Source organism: Gopherus flavomarginatus, chromosome 4, assembly GCF_025201925.1.
Source record: "Gopherus flavomarginatus isolate rGopFla2 chromosome 4, rGopFla2.mat.asm, whole genome shotgun sequence".
Lineage (NCBI taxonomy): Eukaryota > Metazoa > Chordata > Testudines > Testudinidae > Gopherus > Gopherus flavomarginatus.
Window position 1 is genome coordinate 16,877,280 of NC_066620.1, and position 15,755 is coordinate 16,893,034.

The 15,755-nt window shown below is 44.7% G+C and overlaps 1 protein-coding gene across 1 annotated transcript in view; it reads left to right on the forward strand.

The window, feature by feature from the left end:
- Positions 1-1,569: 1,569 nt before the first annotated feature.
- Positions 1,570-15,755, forward strand: part of ACTR2 (actin related protein 2) — a 47,104-nt gene continuing 32,918 nt past the window's right edge. Inside the window, exons 1-2 of the mRNA XM_050952194.1 lie at positions 1,570-1,657; positions 14,888-14,998. Of these exons, the coding sequence (XP_050808151.1) occupies positions 1,610-1,657; positions 14,888-14,998 (159 nt within the window). The 5' untranslated portion in view covers positions 1,570-1,609. The remainder of the gene's footprint in view (positions 1,658-14,887; positions 14,999-15,755) is intronic.

Sequence of the window (15,755 nt, forward strand, 5' to 3'; positions counted from 1 at the left end):
CAAAACTGTTAGGGAAGAACATTCTATTTATAGATCTCTAAGAGAATATTGTAGATATGAGAGAGTAAAAATTGTACCAAAAGGGTAAGCATACCAAAGTACTTTTAACTATATAAAAGTAATTATTTAAAACTTGCCATTGTGTCATTTTATATTTATAAACAACAAAAATGAATAGTCTAATAAGTTCATTATATATAAAGCATCAGAAAATGAAACTGTCATGGAAACATGTTCAGTAAAATGATCATTTATCCCTCCCTTTGCCTGTATTGAGCTCAGCTAAAGACTGGATTTAATACACTGATAACACAAAGTATTTCTGATTATACATTAGGTGCCTTGCCTCACCTAGTTCCTTGTTAGAACATGCCTGATGACTTCATTCCATATTTTTCAAATGAGTAGAAGTGGATCTTTTAGGTTTGCAGATACCTAAATAACTCAGAGGACCTCGTCATTTTTCCTAGGTATTTGGTTCATGAGGGAGGAGTGTTGTACAGGGACTGTTTGGATATGGGTGTGTTGTGGAACTCTGGGGCAGGGGGTGTCCATGGGGATGAGGCGCTCTCAGGCAGTGGGGGTGGGGGGAAGGTCCACAAGGGTGAGACATTGTGGAGCTCTGGGGCAGTAGGGGATTTCCATGGGGATGGGTTGTGGCCCTCTAGGGCAGTGGGATGGAAGGAAATCTAGGAGAGTGTGATGTAGAACTCTAGGGCAGTAGGAGGGTGTATCTATGGGAGCACTCGGGGGGGGGGGGGGGGAGGGGTTGTGGCACTCTGGGCCACTGTATGTGGGGGATTATGGAGCTGTGGGCCAAAGAGGGCATGTCCATGGGAACGGGGGTTGTCTCAGGCTGAGGTAGAGGGGTGACCATGGGGGACAGGGGAGCCCACAGAGGTGGGGGTTGTCAGGGGGCGGGAGGGGGTATCTCTGGGGGTGCAGGGGTGACAATGGGGGCAGGGTGCCAGCAGTGCAGGGTGCCCAAGGGGCAGGATGTCCATGGGAATGGGGATTGTCTCAGGCTGAGGTAGAGGGGTGACCATGGGGGACAGGGGAGCCCACAGAGGTGGGGGTTGTCAGGTGGCGGGAGGGGGTATCTCTGGGGGTGCAGGGGTGACAGTGGGGGCAGGGTGCCAGCAGTGCAGGGTGCCCAAGGGGCAGGATGTCCATGGGGATGGGGGTTGTGTCAGGCTGGGGCAGTGGGGGTATCTATGGGTGACCACGGGGCAGTATTGGCGCTGTGGGTGTACGGGGGTGGGAGGTGTGGTGGGGCTGTGTGTATGGGAGGGCTGGGGCAGATGCAGGCAGTATGTATGGGGTAGCGGAGGTGCCCATGGGGCAGGGGCGCTGACTGCCCAGCGTAACCCCGCCGTGCCTGGCCCCCGGGCCGCAGCCAGCAGCCCCGCGCCCTGCAGGAGGAGCCGCCGCCGCCATGACAACCACGACGGGAGCGGACCCGACAGCAGACGGCGCGCCCCAAGGGTCGGACCGCAGCGGGAACTGCAGGCGGCAGCGCCGAGCCGGCCGCTGATTGGAGGAGGCGGCGTGTCAGTCAGCGCTGAGCGCAGGCGGCGGGCGGCAGCGGGTGACGCACGCGGAGCGGAGCATGGACGCGCTGGGCAGGAAGGTGGTGGTGTGCGACAACGGCACCGGGGTGAGCGGCCGGGCTGGGCACCGGGCAGGGGACTGGGGCTCCAGCGGCAGCGACGGGCCCAGCTCCCCGGGGCGCCGGCCGGCCGGCAGCGGGGCCGCCCCCAGCGCCTGTTACTCGGCACAGCTCGCTGCGGGCGGAGCGGGGAAGGGGCCGCTTGAGAGACACCCCGCCGGGCGAGATCCAGGCCCCGACCCGCCGGGCGAGATCCCCTCCCTTTTGTGGCACAGGCCCGCTGCCCGCCTCACGCAGCCGGGATCTCCTTCCTCCCCGAGTGGGACGCCCCTCTTCCCAGCGCCGCCTCGCCGCCGGGATCTTCCTCTCCTCCCCCCTGCTGCCTGCCCACTTCCCCAGGCATTGTCAATAGGACCTCGGGGCAGGATCCGCTTCCCCTCACGGCCACCCCCCCCATGAGATTTCCTTCGTTCCTGGCCTGCCGCCCGCCCTCCCACTCTGCTGGGATCTTTCTCTCCTCCCGGCCTGCCTGGTCCTACAGAGCCTTCATTCCGGGGGGTCGGGGGAGTAGGATCTCCTTCCCCCGCCCGACATCGGCCTGCCCTCCCTCGCCCCCCGGGGGCAGGATCTCCTTCCCTTGCCCGGCACCGGCCTGCCCCCCCACCCCGGCCAGGATCTCCTTCCCCTTACTGCCCCCCATCTTCTAACCCCCCCCCCCCGTGTGATTTCCTTCCTTCCTGGCCTGCCCGGTCCTACTGAATCTTCATCCTGGCACCGGCCTGACCCCCCCCCACAGGATCTTCTCCCCTCCCCCTGGCACTGCCCCCCCCCCCGACAGGATCCTCTTCCCTCTCCCGGCACCGGCCTCCCCCAGCTGCAGATCTCCTTTCCCCTCTCGGAACTGGCCTGTTCCCTCCTCCCCCATGATCTCCTTCCCTCTCCCTGCACCGACCTGTCTTCCTCCCAACTCCACAATCTGCCCCATAGATAAACCCTCCTACTGCCCTAGAGTTGTGCATCCTGCCCAAGTGAATTTCCTCCCATCTCACTCCCCTAAAGGACCACAACCCATCCACGTATAAATCCCCCACTGCCCCAGAGCTCCACAGCTCCATGGACCTCTCCCTCCCCACTGCCTGGGGGCTCCCCTAGACGGGATCCCTTTCACCTCCCAGTACCAACCCTCCACCCACCCTGGCATCCCATACCAAAGCAGAAAAAGGTCTGTAACGTGGAGCTGGAGCAGCTTCCCAGGCTACTGCCAGCGCAGCGGGAGTTGAGCAGTTCTGAGATGGTAAAAAAGCTTCTGCCCCCATCGTCTGTAGTTTCTATTGCTGCCACCATAAGCAGGGTTTTGCTGGGGGCAGACTACCTGTCTGATTATTTTTTACAGTATAGATGCAGCTGAAGAACAACAGGGTAACTCAGTGCTCTGGGCCTCTCCACCCTGGGAGCACATCAGTGCTCACTGTGCTGGTTGGGGTAATGTGGATTCTTGTCCACTAAGCCCTGTAGCTCACATCTCTCATAGGCTAAAATTGACTATTGTTGGCATTTCTTGGTGTGTCTGTGTATAATATTAAATATAGTGTGTATAAAAAGAGGATAAAGAGAATGAGAATATTTAGAGTTGTGCTTTTACAGGCAGAATGAGGTATTGGAAACTAATACAAAAATTTGTTGGGTTTAGACTAAATTAGCCTCTAATATTGGTAATTATATTAATGCTCCTGCATTGTTTATTTTAGCATGCAGGCTAGCCTATCTTCTTGGAGTGTCTTCAAAAAATTCAGTTCAGTGATGAGGGCAGAAAACAGAGGTTGGTTTATGTTAAATGACTTTAGCTCACTAAACTATAAGTGTGGATAGAACCAGACAATCACTATGCTCCTAACGAACTCTGACAAGAAAATGATAAAAGACACAAACAGCATATCATTATGGCTAAACACTTTTCACAAAGTGATCACTCTGTCAGTTCTTATCCTCAGAGGAAACCTGCACAACGCTTTCAAAAGATGAGCCTGTGAGCTTAAGTTCATAACTTTGCTAGATGCTAAAAATCATGGACTGAGCAGAGACACTGGTCATGTCTATGCTACAAAATTAAGTTAACCTAATTTACATTGGCATACAACTGCTGCAGTAATTATATGGTGTGTATGTGTGTGCCATGGCACTGCTGCATTTCGCTTTTGTGCCCCATCTCATCTATACCATGAGCAATGTGTTCATAGGTATCAAGATACTATGGCTAGATGGGAGCTGCAACTGCATAGCTTCCTCTCCCCACGCACCCAACAAATGCAGCAACTCTGGTGTACTCCAGATGGGAGTATGAAAGCTGGCATGGTCAGCTGGGAACATATGATATGGGTTGTCCACGCAGAGAAAACAGGAAATGGAATTTCAAAAATTCCTGGGGCTTCAAAAGGAGGGGGTTGCATGCCTGTGTACCTGGCTTCAGGCAGCAGAGGAGGAACTACTTACCAGAGCCATCATGATGAGCATTGTGAGACACAACCTGGAGGCCACTTAGGGCGACAGGAGCAAGTGCACTGTCTATACTGACACGGCATTGCTCCAACTTTGTCGCAAAAAGCACTATGTCACTTGTCAAGGCAGTTTTATTATGTCAGCAAAGCAGGAGAGCTAAATCGGTGGGAGGAGCATTGTTGCGTGTACACTTTCACCACTTTATCAATGCAATCTGACTTTTGACAACAGCTATATAGTGTAGATAAGGCCTAAGCTATGCCTACACTACCACTTACGTCAGCATAGTTTATGTTGCACAGGGGTGTGAATAATCCCCCAACCCTGAGCGACATAAATTACACTGACGTAAGTGCTAGTGTGGAGAGCGTTATGTTGGCAGGAGATGTTCGCTCATGGAGGTGGTTTTATTATGCTGACAGGAGGGCTCTCTCCTGTTGGAATAGAGTGTCTTCGCCAGAAGCACTGCAGTGGCTTTATGTGTAGACAAGCCCTTTGTTGGTGTAGCTGGTGAGTTACATCAGCGGGAGCAACAACAAATTTTTGTGTAGATGCGTATATAGTTAGGTCAGTGTAAGCTGCCTTGCGTCAATCTGATTCTACAGTGTAGATCAGACCACTGGATTTAGGGCTTATTACAACAATCTATAACCCACTAACAACCCCTCCCCTTCCTTAACACCCCTCAAGTCATAGAGAGGAAACGGGCCATTTTACTTCGAATGGTCTCTTGAAATATGTTTTAACTACATATGCTTAAGTCTGTTCCATCTTGTGTTTAGCTGTGATACTCTGAGCTCTGGTCTACACTACAAAGTTATGTTGATATAACTATGTAACTCAGGGGTGTAGAGCAAAGTAGTTGTACTGACTTAACTCCTGGTGTAGACAGTGCTAGGTCAATCCTAAGGCTTCTCCTCTAAACATAGATACCGCCTCTGCAGGAGGTGGAGTACCTACTACGCCAACAGAGAACCTCTCCCCTTGGCGCAGATAGCGTCTTCACTAAGCTAAGTCGGTGCAGCACTCTAAGTATAGGCAACCGCTTAGTAACTTGCCCAAACCAGAAGAGCTCTGTGGAGCTTGAAAGCTTGTCTGTCAGCAGCAGAAGTTGGTCCAATCAAAGATATTATCTCATGCACCTTGTCTTGCTAGATCACTAAAACACAGAGTAACTCTTTAAAACTTTTAGTTACAGACTTAGAGCTGTAAACTGCAGAGTGCCAAAAATTGGGTTTCTCTCCTCTTTTCCCTTTTTTGGTAAAGAAGTCCTGAAAGGTTGTGGGGCTTTGGTTTTTCCCCTCTCATTAGAAATTCAGTTTTTGTCTACCTGGGAAGACTTTATGAACCTGTCAAGATGAGGCTCTGGTCTACACTACAAACATATGGAAAACTCACACCCCTAAGCAACGCAGTTATATTGACCCAACTCCCAGTGTAGATGGCACTATGTTGACTGGAGGGCTTTTCCTGTCGACATAGCTACCGCCTCTCAGGGAAGTGGAGTACCTATGTTGACAGGAGAAGCTGTCCTATCAGTGTAGGTAGTGTTTTCCCTAAGCTCTAGAGCAGTGCAGTCCTGTAAGTGTAGACAAGCCCTAGGAAAAGAGTTACCTTATCTATTTTTAAAGCACACCTCAAGTGAGCTAACATCACTTGAAACCATCTTTAATGCATAATGTCAGTACTGTTTAGCACCTTTACCGTTACGTTGGTTGATGATATTTAGGGCCCTACCAAATTCATGGCCATGAAAAACGCATCACAGATCGTGAAATCTGGTCTCTTATGTGCTTTTGCTCTATACTATACAGATTTCACAGGGGAGACATTTCTAAAATTGAGGGTCCTGACCGAAAAGGGAGTTGCAGGAGGGTCACAAAAGTTATTTTAAGGGGGTATTGCCACCCTTGCTTCTGAGCTGCCTTCAGATCTGGGTGGCTGGAGAGCAGCGGTTGTTAGCCAGGCACCCAGCTCTGAAGGCAGTGTCCTGCTAGCAGAGCAGAAGTAAGGGTGGCAGTATCATGCCGTACGATCCTTCCTTTTGTGCTGCTGCTGGTGATGGCTCTGCCTTCAGAGGTGAGCTCCTGGCTAGCAGCTGCTGCTCTCCAGCTGCCCAGCTGTGAAGGAAGTGCTGTTGCCAGCTGGAGCACAGAAGTAAGGGTAGCAGTACCACAACCTCCCCTGCAATGACCTTGTGACTCCCCCCCCCCCCAAAAAAAAAAAAAAAAGAGAAAAAACCAAAAGAACAAAACCACAACAACAAAAAACTCCTTTATGGGTCAGGACCCCTAAAATTACAACACCATGAAATTTCAAATTTAAATAGCTGAAATAATGAAATTTATGTTTTTTAAAATCCTATGATTGTGAAATTGACCAAAATGGACTTTATAGTGAAACTGACATCAGCAAGAGACAAGAGCCTTTGAGTCAAACAATTGGGAAGGAAATGACTTACAAAAAAGGAAGTCTTAACACCCACGTAGCGTCAAAGACTAATGAGCATTTGAGACAAAGGATATCTTTGTTAAAGTTTCAACATCCCTGCCATGTAAATTAAAACATGGTCTCTCACAATAAACATCTGAAACCTCCAAGAAAGTGCTCCAGGAAAATTAGGGAAAGAGGCCAGATTTGACAATTCCGGTACTTCAAAGGTTAGGGGGTTTTTTTGTTTTTTTTTTTTTTTGGAATGGCAAGGCCTAAAACCTTAAGATCATCTCTATACATCATACAGAAATGTCAAAAGAATGCTTTGCAGGTTATCTTTATAAACCCTTAAAGCTCTTGAGGGCCTGATCCTGAGAGGTTGATCTCAGTGGCAGTTTTAGATGCTCTCCGGATCTGGCTCTTTATCATGTTTATTTGTAAATTTGTTGGAATATGTTAATTATGGAGACAATGACCATGACTTACTTATACTGCGTACTTGAAATGAACTATAGTAAAAGAACTGCTTTTGTTTTTGGTCCAAACTTCAGTCACTTAGACCTGGTCTACGCACAGTTTTTGTACCAGTATAACTATTTTGGTTAGGGATGTGATTGATTTTGGTAAACTGAAGTAACTATCCATAGAATTCCTAGTGTGGACACCATTATACAAGTGCTGCTTATTCCGCTTTCTGTATGGGAACAGATGTACCAGTGTGAAACAGCTTTGTACTGACTATACTGGTATAATTTTTGTGTGTAGACAGTCCCTTGGGCAAATGCTAAATTTTAACACGTAAGTAGTCCTAGAAATATGCTTAATTTTAGCAGGTTAGGGGAATAATTACTTGATGTCATTTAGGTCTGTAACCTAAATTATGTCAGAAAAATAATTTTTTGACATAAGAAAAACCCAGTTTTTGAGAAGAATAAATTGAGCCATAAATTGAGTTAAAGCCATAAATTTTCACTATCAAGTCAATATTGTAATAGTAAATGTTATACTATGATAGACAAAGCTGCCTTATTTTAAATAAAATATTTTCATGATATGAATGAATACACTATGATTAGCATTCATAGAATATCAGGTTTGGAAGGGACCTCAGGAGGCCATCTAGTCTAACCCCCTGCTCAAAGCAGGACCAATTCCCAGCTAAATCATCCCAGCCAGGGCTTTGTCAAGCCTGACCTTTAAAACCTCTAAAGAAGGAGATTCCACCACCTCCCTAGGTAACCCATTCCAGTGCTTCACCACCCTCCTAGTGAGAGAGTTTTTCCTAATATCCAACCTAAACCTCTCCCATTGCAACTTGAGACCATTACTCCTTGTTCTGACATCAGGTACCACTGAGAACAGTCTAGATCCATCCTCTTTGGAACCCCCTTTCAGGTAGTTCAAAGCAGCTATCAAATCCCCCCCTCATTCTTCTCTTCTGCACACTAAACAATCCCAGTTCCCTCAGCCCTTCCTCATAAGTCAATTGCTCCAGCCCCCTAATAATTTTTGCTGCCTTCCACTGGACTCTTTTTCCAATTTTTCCACATCCTTATTGTAGTGTGAGGCCCAAAACTGGACACAGTGCTCCAGATGAGGCCTCACCAATGTCAAATAGAAGGGAATGATCATGTCCTTCCATCTGCAGGCAATGCTCCTACTTATACAGCCCAAAATGCCATTAGCCTTCTTGGCAACAAGGGCACACTGTCGACTCATATCCAGCTTCTTGTCCATTGTACCCTCTAGGTCCTTTTCTGCAGAACTGCTGCCTAGCCACTCCGTCCCTAGTCTGTAGCAGTGCATGGGATTCCTCCGTCCTAAGTGCAAGACTCTGCACTTTTCCCTTGTTGAATCTCATCAGATTTCTTTTGGCCCAATTGTTTAATTTGTCTAAATCCCTCTGTATCCTATCCCTACCCTCCAGCTTATCTATCACTCCTCCCAGTTAGTATCATCTGCAAACTTGCTGAGAGTGCAGTCCACGCCATCCTTCAAGTCATTAATGAAGTTATTGAACAAAACCGGCTTCAGGACCAACCCTTGGGACACTCCGCTTGATACTGGCTGCCAACTAGACATGGAGCCATTGATCACTACCCATTGAGCTCAATGATCTAGCCAGCTTTCTGTCCACCTTATAGTCCATTCATCCAGCCCATACTTTAACTTGCTGGCAAGAATACTGTGGGAGACCGTATCAAAAGCTTTGCTAAAGTCAAGGAATAACACGTCCACTGATTTCCCCTCATCCACAGAGCCCATTTTTCTCATCATAGAAAGCAGTTAGGTTAGTCAGGCATGACTTGCCCTTGGTGAATCCATGCTGACCATTCCTGATCACTTTCCTCTCTAAGTGCTTCAGAATTGATTTTTCCAGGGACTGAGGTGAGGCTGACTGGCCTGTAGTTAAACTCCAGAAATATAACATAAAATGTTGTATATGAACTACCTTAGCAATTGTAGCCAAAATGCTTTAATTTTCTTCTTTAAAAATCTTGTATAAATTGATTGGAAACCTGCAGTTCTTGTAATGCTTACTGTACTATGTGATTATTGTGGATCTTATTGCAATCTGTCTTTAAGAAAAGGTAATTTAAAAATATGTTTTCATAACACATGTAAAGTAGGAGGACCTTTAATAAGGTCAGCAGCAGGGTCTTATCATCCACCTCAGACATTCTAGATTTTATGCTTTTTGTTTAGAACAAATAGTAAGTTACTTTAGGTCTGGAGTGTTGTCCTAATTATATTTAAAATTCTTTTGTCCAAGAGATTTACAGTACTTTAAACTACGTTAACATTGAGACTTGATGAGGTACAAGATTGTTCAGTATAAAATTGGTCTCAAGACAGGTTTGTGAGCAGATGTAGCCTGTGTGTATTTATTTTTATTTGAAAGAATATTTATACACTGTATGTTCTTACCACTTGATGACTCAGTGGGAAGTGAGAGCACCAATTTGAACCACAATGCTAAGAAGAGGAAACTATATATGGTAAAATTATTTCTTATACACCGGATTCTTGCACACACCAGGCAAACTAAGTAACTATTCTTAAAACACACTTGTAAGTATATGTACAATAGACATTTGTTCTGTGTATTATAATATATGACATGTACATCTTGCAAAGATATTTTTCTATGAATAGTTCTTCACTATTTTGTAAGATGCGATGTTGCATTTAAATGTTGCTGCTGTTAAACATTTACAATATGCTTAGTTGTGCTGAACTTGGAATTTGATAACTGCCCCAAGGAACATAAGGAACATACACTTCAATTTTGCTTGCATTAGAGAGTTTGTTTTCCAGTGGAAAGAATTGCAAATATCTGAGGTCTTTGAGTTTTTTAGTAAAATGAAAAATGGATTATCCTTGACTATTTACAGTTTTTTGAGTGTATTGGTTTTATAGTTTGAAGTTCTGGAAGGTTTGTAATAAGCTGCTGAAAAATAGATGTTTGTGATTTTATTTTATTTTTTTGCTGGCGAGTGTCTCACTTTTCGTTTTTGATCCTTTAGCAAGAAATCAAAAACACTCTGGTCCCTTTTCTTTGGCAACATTGTTACTCCTTGTGCTGACTCCTAGAATATCAGCTGTATGTCAGTAGTGTACATAAAGTGTTCTAACTTTGTAGCCATAGTGTCAAATAAGTTCAGTAGTCTGAAGCTGCTGAATTTAAATTTGATGATGAAAATTGTGCTGTGGTATGAATCTCATAATTAACTTCTAGGAATCCTTTTTTTAAAAAAAGTCTGACCTCCTTCATTCACCAGATCTTCCTGTAGCCTAGGGAAAGGTTGCCCGAGCTGGGAAAGAGGAGACCAGGAGTTCAGGTCTCATCTAAATGCTATTTAAATTTCTGTGAGACTTGCCAAACTTATTATTGACCAAGGGGCCATGAACCCCAATCCAGAAGACGAGGGACAAGCCGCTGAAAATTCCCTTCCCCCTGTTTTTAAATAGGTTAGCAGAAGGCTTATGCAAAGGCACTGTGAACCCAGGTTTCTAATGTGACAAACCTTGCTCTTATCCACTGTACTTCACTGCCTTTTAGAGTGACTAAATAAGTTTAGCTGTACTATAAACCCCACTCTTCTTCCGGAGCCAGGGATAGAACCCAAGATTCCTGATCCTCAGTATTCTGCTGCTGACTAGTAAATATTTGTGTAACCCTCTGGGATACTGTATGTTAAGTTCTTCTCTAGGCTGATCTAGAAAGCAAGTGGCAGTTACTCCTATAGTTCAAATAATAAGGACCTAAGCTGGAGCTCTCAAGGTGCAGCAGTTCAAACCTTGCTGCTGATCAATGTGGAGGAATGGTTGTGTGTGACTTGCTCTGTGAAAAGACCTCTTTAGAACAGGATTGTAGAACTTAAACTATGATGATTTGTAGATTGTAAATGTATGAATCACCAGAACAAACATTTCACCTTTCACTCATTTATTGCACATTTAACTTTTGTCACGCTCCTGGTAGGTGTATCTGTGTTGTATACCATCCTCTGCCCAATCTGCAGAGAATGAGTGTTTGTGACAGCCCTCAGCTAAAGAACTTGGCCCAAGCACAAGCTATAAAGACTCATGCTTTCGATTTTGGAGATCATTGTTTCAATACATAGTCTTGGCCAGCATGGCATCCATCACACTTGCAGGTCTCTCCTGTTAGTGTGTTTTGAAGGTTGAGAGGTATGTCATGGGAGGGTGGAGGCAGATTTACTGGTATAGTGCTGCTGCAGCTGCTTGTGGCTGGGGGGAGTTTCTGGAGTCCATGAGAGGCTCTGATGGAGTGTTTTGGGAAGTGAATATTTACATAGACTCCTTCATAGAAGTTCCCTACAGCTGACCACTGCTAAATCTGGAGGATTGTGAATAAGGTGTGGCAGGCACACAGTTTACTAAGGCATATCAGCCTTGAAGCTGCTTCTGAAGACTGTGCACCTGTATAAAAAAACTAAGACATTAGTGAACAAAAATTACATTTAGTAGCATTTAACATTTCAGCAGGGCACACTCCAGCCATCCAAAACCTTAGAAGCATGGAAAGAAGTTATGGGGAAAGCACTTCTTTCTACCTGCATATTGCAGACAGCACTTTCGATAATGCACTTCATTGTTCCATAAAGTTTCCATCTCCAGCAGATTCCCAAAGTAATACATACCCCTACTTGATCAAACTTGAGTGACCTCAGCTGTGGTAAGGCAAATTGACTTTCCCAGTGCTTTAAATGGGACCATTGTACTCATCTGTTCATGTAATTAATATAAAAGCATATGAGGTCACATGCATTTTTGTATTAAAGTGCATGTTTGATCAGACTGGAGTAATAGGCTTGTGAGGCTCTATTCCCCCATTAATTAGACTGGCTTCATAGCTTTTCAGACTCTCTGATACTCATGGAAATAAGAGCCTTGGCAAAAAGATTTTGTGCTCCAACCTGTTCAGCCCAATCAGAATACGGTTGGCCATTAATTGCAGTCATAAATAGGAGCAGCACTCGATGCATGTGTAGACAACATCTGTATAAGTCCTAAATATTGATAACCTCAGAATAAGCAGAAGGGCTGAGGAGCCCTTGCCTTGCCATTTCATACCATATTGCTGAAGGAGACCTTTGATCTTTGGGGACTTGTAGAGAGGAGTTGATAAGCTCAAGAACACTTTTCCTAACCCTCAGACATGTCAAGTTGACTCCACCGGCAGAGAACACGTTAAAAATGGAGGTGATGTACAAGAAGAAAAGCTAGGGTGACAAAAGTTTTTTGCCCTGCATCATGTTTTTCTGTTGCTGAATGCAAATTGATTTTGCTAAGTAAAAGTGTAGCAGCTACTAGGTAAGGAGCCATATTAAATGAATTGTAATTCTTGCCATTGTATTTAAGGTTCTTAACTTATATCCACATTTCCCAAACTTATGAAAGTTGAGCCTCCCTTTGAGGGGAAATAAAACCCCCAAACGTGCCTCCTGCCCTAACCCCCCTCCCCCAAGGGAATGTTAAAGGCCTACTGTTTCTTTTAATGTATAGATCTTCATGCACCACCACTTCTCCTCTTCCCTCAGGGAAGTACACGTGTATATCTTGACAATATATTTCTCCTTTCTTACATCCTTTGAGCAATGTTGATATTTAAAGTATTCTAAGTGGCATTTGAGTTAATATCAGTTGACATGAATAGGATAGTTCACACTTTAGAATTCAGGCAGAAATTACTGCATCAGTTAGCTTTCAAAAAGTGATCCAAGTGTTTCTCCACAACCGTAACAACTGGAGACTTTTTGTTTTTATAGACACAGCAGAAATGCTAGAGAAAACTTGAAATCTGTCTGCTCCCACGGCTAGCCACTCCCACCCCCCAAAATAAAATAAAAAACACCCTTTCCCAGGGTAGCATGTCCTACATCTTAGAAAATGTAGATTTACATTAAGTTCTTTCAAGTATAATTTTAATAATGCCGTATTACTCTTGGGGCCTGTCTACCCTGCCCTGCAGTTTGGACTAAACAGGTGTGAATAGCAACGCGCACTAAAGTGCTGTGCTATTGCTCCCTTATGTGGACGCAAACTGAAGAGTCCCGAGTTCGCAGCAGAACTTTTCAGTTTGCACCTGCAGTATCCACACCTGGGAGTTACAGCACAGCACTTGTGCACCGCTATTCACACCCCATTAGCCCAAACTATGGGATAGTACAGACAGGCCCTAAGGGCTTGAGAAGTAACCTGCTTGCTGCCAGAGGACCCCCTGAAAGATGATCAATGTAGAGTTGTAGAATGGTGGGGGAGTTGAGCCAAATACAGTATAGTTAAGGTCAGAGGTCTCACGCATATCTCTATCAAATGAAACAGGAAGTATCTCTTCCAAATTTCAGATATGTGCTTAAAAAAAGTTTCTAAAACTACTTAAAATGAGTATTGAAGTTCTAGGCAGAGACTTGTAAATGTACATTTGGGCCTACAAATTTACCCTAATTGTGACCTCAACTATAAAAAGTGAGTGTACGTTCATTAGATGTCACAATAACCTATGACAACAAATATTGGTGGGAAAAGGTGCAAAAGTGGGACAGACTGAATTAGTTCAAGCAAAAAGGTCTATGGATATTACTCAAGGACTACGTTAAGATCATTCTTGGTAAACAAGAAAAGTGTGGAAGGGGAAATCAGTAAACCAAAATTGGTGTATTGGAAACTAGGCCTAATTGTTGGACAAAATAATGAGAGGATGGTCTCTTCCTGCCATCACTGCCTTGTGGAGTCCTTAAAGAGAGAGACTTTGGGGAGAATAATTGCTCACTAGAGTGAGCTTCACCATGATGGCTACCATCCCCACTGTCTCCTTCGGAGCTCAGATCTTCTTTATCCTATACCTGAAAAATGTCCTGACCAAACTGGGCCAGATGACGTCACTACCCCCACAAGTCTCGCATCCCACACACCACTTGGGATGTGAGACTCTCTTCTCCCACCTCCCCCAATATGTCTTTTTCCTTCCTTACCTTATTTCTTCTTCATGTCTCTCACTCCTTTTTCCTTCTGTCGAAGAGTCTGGCCAAGACTGCATGTTTTGCAGCATTGCTGTGAGCCTGTGACCAGAAAGAGGTAGCTAAAAGCAGTACCCTAAATAGGCCTCTGCTGGTATAAGTTTGCCAGGTCTCAGAGTGGGTAATAAGTCTCTGTGCTGTCTGTTTTTTCAGCGGTGAGGATGCATGTGAGAGTCAACACCAGAGATAGAAGCTGCATTTTCTCTCTTTGCTATTCTTTTCTATCACCCCTTGTGTGTGTTTGTTTTTGTTTTGTCGTCTTCAGAGATGGGATCAGGCTTTAACAACAACAGCAATAATAGCTCCAGCCCATCTCAATTAATTTCTTTGTTTTTCCCCAAAAGGACAGTAGTTACCTTCTTTACCATTGAAGAGGCTTCCCTCCACCCTTTCTAAAAACTCTCAAGCTATAGGGAAAGGGAACAAGCGATGTTGTTAAAACGAGAGCCCTATTTAATATTTTACATTTCAAATGCTTTTACTGTTTTCCTTCTTCTGGGTATTTTTAATAAAAGGATTTTTAATGATCTGTTTGCCAGGGAACGCAGCAGGCTGAGGTCACTGTTTTCCAACCTCGAACCTTGTTTCAAACTGTTTAATGTTGGATAGTCAGGATCACGTTAACACCTTGAACTCTTTTGGCCCCTTTATTACATCGAAATTAATACAACATGACTTACTTCCTTAAATTCCTTACCTGCATTTGAAATTTCCCCCCTAAAGATTAAAATGTTTTTAATAGTAATAAACAAATGTGATCCATATATTAACTAATCAAATTATTCAACTTTTTTCTTTCTAGTTTGTGAAATGTGGGTATGCAGGCTCAAATTTTCCGGAGCACATCTTTCCAGCTTTGGTTGGAAGACCAATTATAAGATCAACTGCCAAAGTGGGAAACATTGAAATCAAGGTAATGTTTTTTCCTATAACAGATTAAAGCATTCAGGATAGTCTTTCAGTTGTATACAGTAGAACCTCAGAGTTAAAAACTGATCAGTCAACCACACCCCTCATTTGGAACTGGAAGTATGCAATCAGGCTGCAAAGACCAAAAGAAAAAGCAAAAGCAAACACCAGTGGTTCTCAAACTGTGGATTGGGACGCCAAAGTAGGTTGCAACCCCATTTCAATGGGGTCACTGGGTCTGGCTTAGATTTGCTGGGGCCCAAGGCAGAAGCCCGAGCCCCACCTCCTAGAGCCAGAGCCAAAGCCAAAGTCTGAGGACTTTAGCCCTGGGCAGAGGTGCTCAGGTTACTGGGCTCCTGCCTGGGGCTGAAGCCCTTGATCTTCAGCTTGGTCCCCCACAACCCGGGGCTGTGGGGTTCAGGCTTTGGCCCACCCAGGGTAGGAGGGCTCTGGTGGGCTCAGGCTTTGCTCCCCTCTCCTGGGGTCATGTAGTAATTTTTATTGTCAGAGGGGGATCACAGTGCAATGAAGCTTGAGAACCTCTGCAAATGTAAACTATTAAAAAAATAAAAGGTAAGGAAACAGTTTCTGTGCTTGTTTCATTTAAATTAAGATGGTTAAAAGCATCTTTCTTCTGCATATTAAAGTTTCAAAGCTGTGTTAAGTCAATGTTCAATTGTAAATTTCTGAAAGAACAACTGTAATGTTTTGTTCAGAATTAAACGTTTCAGAGTTATGAACAACCTCCATTAACAAGGTGT